The sequence below is a fragment of the Penaeus chinensis genome, chromosome 1 (assembly GCF_019202785.1).
Source record: "Penaeus chinensis breed Huanghai No. 1 chromosome 1, ASM1920278v2, whole genome shotgun sequence".
NCBI classification, from domain to species: Eukaryota; Metazoa; Arthropoda; class Malacostraca; order Decapoda; family Penaeidae; genus Penaeus; species Penaeus chinensis.
This window is the reverse complement of record NC_061819.1, coordinates 5,388,363-5,393,362: the sequence shown is the minus strand read 5'-3', so window position 1 is coordinate 5,393,362 and position 5,000 is coordinate 5,388,363. Positions and strand designations below refer to the sequence as shown.

The 5,000-nt window shown below is 53.3% G+C and overlaps 1 protein-coding gene across 1 annotated transcript in view; it reads right to left on the bottom strand.

Annotated features, from left to right (window-relative positions):
• LOC125029680 (proline-rich receptor-like protein kinase PERK2) overlaps positions 1-3,756 on the bottom strand; it is a 5,658-nt gene extending 1,902 nt beyond the window's left edge. The window contains exons 1-2 of the mRNA XM_047619776.1: positions 3,731-3,756; positions 2,330-2,363 (exon numbers count right to left, since the gene is read on the bottom strand). Of these exons, the coding sequence (XP_047475732.1) occupies positions 2,330-2,363; positions 3,731-3,756 (60 nt within the window). The remainder of the gene's footprint in view (positions 1-2,329; positions 2,364-3,730) is intronic.
• Positions 3,757-5,000: the final 1,244 nt, after the last annotated feature.

Below are 5,000 nucleotides of genomic sequence, written 5' to 3'. Positions count from 1 at the left end.
GTCATATTATCCAGCAAGAATTCAATAAGAAACATACACGCACACACACAAACACACACACACACTCTCTCTCTCTCTCTTACACACACACACACACACACCACACACACACACACAACACACCACACACACACCACACACACACACACACACACACACAAACACATATATGAGAGAGAAAGGGAGAAGGAGAGAGAGAGAGAAGAGAGAGACAAAATCAGCCTTAGAGACAGACAGTCGAGAAAGAGACAGACACACAGTCAAGCAGAAAGACAGAACACGAGGACAAGCAGCCAAGGTCCCTCCCAAAGCAATCGTGAAAGAGCACTAGCACAGTTTCCCGGTACGGTCTATTACGCACGTTAAATCGGTGAAGACGCGGTATGTATCAGTTCTACTTCTCCGTCATGTTAACTCATAGCAAGGCCCAGTATTTTGCAGCTGTTCCCACCGCAGCCCTCCAGTGCACTGCCCACGTGTGTGTTTTCCTTTTACATATACGTGGCTGCTGTTGTTTTATATTCATGTGGTTTTTATATCTCAGGTCCTCTGTTTCTCTTTTGTGTTTGGGGAGGTTCCTGTTTCTGTTTCTTTTTCGTCGGTGGCCTTGTTATTCGTTGGTTTGAAGTACTTTGAAATTCACCCGTCATCACGGCAATCCCTCTCCCCTCCCCCCCCCCCCCCCCCCCCAACCAACCACCCACCTCACCTGCCTTCCAACCCCCTCCTCCCCAACGGTTCTTCAAACGCACACGAACTTTTTTTTCTTTTTTATCTCGCTATAATTTCTCATTTCTCATGAATTCTTCTAATGATATATCCCTATTCTCCTTTTCCTCCCACCGTCCCCCTAACCCATTTCTTGTTCTTTCTCTACTCCTTCTTCTCATCCTCCCCTCTCCTCTTCCCATCCTCCCTCTCCTCTTCCCATCCTCCCTCTCCTCTTCCCATCCTCCCTCTCCTCTTCCCATCCTCCCTCTCCTCTTCCCATCCTCCCTCTCCTCTTCCCATCCTCCCTCTCCTCTTCCCATCCTCCCTCTCCTCTTCCCATCCTCCCTCTCCTCTTCCCATCCTCCCTCTCCTCTTCCCATCCTCCCTCTCCTCTTCCCATCCTCCCTCTCCTCTTCCCATCCTCCCTCTCCTCTTCCCATCCTCCCTCTCCTCTTCCCATCCTCCCTCTCCTCTTCCCATCCTCCCTCTCCTCTTCCCATCCTCCCTCTCCTCTTCCCATCCTCCCTCTCCTCTTCCCATCCTCCCTCTCCTCTTCCCATCCTCCCTCTCCTCTTCCCATCCTCCCTCTCCTCTTCCCATCCTCCCTCTCCTCTTCCCATCCTCCCTCTCCTCTTCCCATCCTCCCTCTCCTCTTCCCATCCTCCCTCTCCTCTTCCCATCCTCCCTCTCCTCTTCCCATCCTCCCTCTCCTCTTCCCATCCTCCCTCTCCTCTTCCCATCCTCCCTCTCCTCTTCCCATCCTCCCTCTCCTCTTCCCATCCTCCCTCTCCTCTTCCCATCCTCCCTCTCCTCTTCCCATCCTCCCTCTCCTCTTCCCATCCTCCCTCTCCTCTTCCCATCCTCCCTCTCCTCTTCCCATCCTCCCTCTCCTCTTCCCATCCTCCCTCTCCTCTTCCCATCCTCCCTCTCCTCTTCCCATCCTCCCTCTCCTCTTCCCATCCTCCCTCTCCTCTTCCCATCCTCCCTCTCCTCTTCCCATCCTCCCTCTCCTCTTCCCATCCTCCCTCTCCTCTTCCCATCCTCCCTCTCCTCTTCCCATCCTCCCTCTCCTCTTCCCATCCTCCCTCTCCTCTTCCCATCCTCCCTCTCCTCTTCCCATCCTCCCTCTCCTCTTCCCATCCTCCCTCTCCTCTTCCCATCCTCCCTCTCCTCTTCCCATCCTCCCTCTCCTCTTCCCATCCTCCCTCTCCTCTTCCCATCCTCCCTCTCCTCTTCCCATCCTCCCTCTCCTCTTCCCATCCTCCCTCTCCTCTTCCCATCCTCCCTCTCCTCTTCCCATCCTCCCTCTCCTCTTCCCATCCTCCCTCTCCTCTTCCCATCCTCCCTCTCCTCTTCCCATCCTCCCTCTCCTCTTCCCATCCTCCCTCTCCTCTTCCCATCCTCCCTCTCCTCTTCCCATCCTCCCTCTCCTCTTCCCATCCTCCCTCTCCTCTTCCCATCCTCCCTCTCCTCTTCCCATCCTCCCTCTCCTCTTCCCATCCTCCCTCTCCTCTTCCCATCCTCCCTCTCCTCTTCCCATCCTCCCTCTCCTCTTCCCATCCTCCCTCTCCTCTTCCTTCTTCCCTCTTCCATTCTGCTTAACCTTGCAAAGTCTTACCTCGGTGTCCTGCCACGTGCTGTCATACACTCTCCTGTGGAATTATTCAAGCGTCATTCATTATACATATTCAAGAGAGAGGGGAGAAGCGGGGTGGAGAGAGGGGGAGAGGAGGAAGGTGGGGAGGATGGCGGGATGGGGATGATGGATGGGGAGGGGGTACGGTAGGGAGGGGGAGGTGGAGTGGGTAGGTGGGGTGCATTGAGGGAGGTAGGAAGGGGAGGGGGGAGTGGAGTGGGGAAGAGAGGGAGGGAAAGTGGAGTGGAGTGGGGGAGGAAGTGGGGGAGTGGGATGAGGCAGAGAGCGTGGGGAGGACAGGGAGGGCAGCGAGGGTGGGGGATGGGGTGGGGGAGGAAGGAGAAGTGGGGGGAGAGGAAGGAAGGGAGGGGGCGGTGATGAGTGGGAGGGGGACTAAGGGGCGGGTTAGGGGGGGGTAAGGGGCGGGTGATGGGTGAGCTGGGTGAGGTGGGTGGGGGGGGGGGTCGACGTATGCGGTTGCAGCGCCTGGTGCGTGAGTGGAGTCACTGAGGCAGACATATGTACGCAGCTACACGTGTTAGCATCGACAGCTACACAAGCACACAGGATAAAGACCCACAAATACACCCCAATACTGTACTATTATAAAACCAATTGAAAATCAGGCAGACAAGGACTAGCGAATTCGTACGTGAAGATATTCACTCACGTACGCAGCTACAGATGTATATGAATAAACAAGAACACTGATAAACGCCCGTAAATACCTGCGTGGAAAGACGTACATGCACAGACAAGCCTTCACGCACACAAATACAAACACAGTCATATTATCCAGCAAGAATTCAATAAGAAACATACACGCACACACACAAACACACACACACTCTCTCTCTCTCTCTTACACACACACACACACACACACACACACACACACACACACACACACACACACACACACACATATGTACATATGCAGACACATACACACACATGTACGCAAACAACGTGACAACACCCGCAGGTATACACTGCAGGCATAGTTGGGACTTAACTCTTCATTATAATGTCGGAGGAAAGCTTTGCCCTCCCTCCTCCACTCCTCCCTTCCTCCCTCCTTTCCTCTTTCCTTCACCCTCCTCCTTCCATCCTCCTTCGCCCCCCCCCCCCTTCCTCTTCCTTCCTCACTCTTCCATTCTCCTTCCCACATCCCGTCCTCATTCCCTCCCACCTCCCACCCTCTTCCCTCCTCTTCCCTCCTTCCCATCTCCTCTTCCCATCCTCCCCTCTCCGTCTTCCCATCCTCCCTCTCCTCTTCCCATCCTCCCCTCTCCTCTTCCCATCCTCCCCTCTCCTCTTCTCATCCTCCCCTCTCCTCTTCCTTCTTCCCTCTTCCATTCTGCTTAACCTTGCAAGTCTTACCTCGGTGTCCTGCCACGTGCTGTCATACACTCTCCTGTGGAATTATTCAAGCGTCATTCATTATACATATTCAAGGTTTATATGTACTTAACAAATGCGCTCTGGTTCGATCCTACTCACAAGATGCATGAATGTGACACTCGCTCGAGAGAATAAAGAAGGGAGAGAGAGAGAGAGAGAGAGAGAGAGAGAGAGAGAGAGAGAGAGAGAGAGAGAGAGAGAGAGAGAGAGAGAGAGAGAGAGAGAGAGAGAGAGAGAGAGAGAGGGAGGAAAGACGAGGAGTAAGAAAAAAAGGTGATCTAACTCTACGAAAGCAAGGGGGAGAGGAAGGGAGGGAGGAAGGGAGGGAGGGAGGGAGAGAAGAGGGAAAGAAGAAAAACAAAATATGTTGTTTTAAGAATGCGTGGACGCCGAGAGCCTAAGCCGGCAAATCAATATGAGAGGGCGACTCGTCTAGCCAGAGGTGGAAAGTACTCCTCCTCCTCCTCCTCCTCCTCCTCCTCTTCTTCCTCCTCTTCTCCTCTTTCTGCTCCACTTCCACGTTTTCTTAACTCTTCTTACCCATCGTCATCATTCTCATTTTCTTTCCCCTCCTCCGCCTTTTTTCCTCCTCCTGCCTCCTCTTCCTCCTCCTCCTCTTCTTCTTCTTCTTTCTCCTCTTCTCTTTCTGCTCTACTTCTGCCTCTTTCTTAGCTCTTCTTACTCATCATCATCATTCTTCTCCTCCTTTCCCTCCTCCATCTTTTCCTCCTCCTCCTCCTCTTCCTCCTCCTCCCCCACTCCCCCTCCCCTTCTTCTCCCCCTTCTCTTCCTCCTCCTCCTCCTCCTCCTCCCCTTCTTCTCCCCCTCCTCCTCCTCCTCCTCCTCCTGCTCCTCCTCCTTCCTTCTTATGCCTCCGCATGTCACGATCGTCACAAGTTTATTTTCTTTCTCTCTCTTTCTTTTCCTTTCGGAGAGCAAGATCAAGATGGAAAAAAAAGAGAACACGCCGAAGACACACGGAGAGAAAATAGCAAAGGAAAGAAGAACCGAAAAGAGATACAGAGAGAAAAGAGAAAGGAACAAGAGAAGAGGCAATGTGCATGCGCCTGGCGAACGGGAAAGCTAAAGGCTGAGACGGAAACTTGTTCATGAACTCTTAGCAATTTTCTAGTACATGGCGCGTTGCCTGAAGTTCGATGCCTCGCGCTCGAAGACGAAGGTCGTTGCCAAGGAAAGCTGCCGACGGCGGGAAGAAAATGAAGTTGGGGGGGGCGGGGTGGGGTGGGGG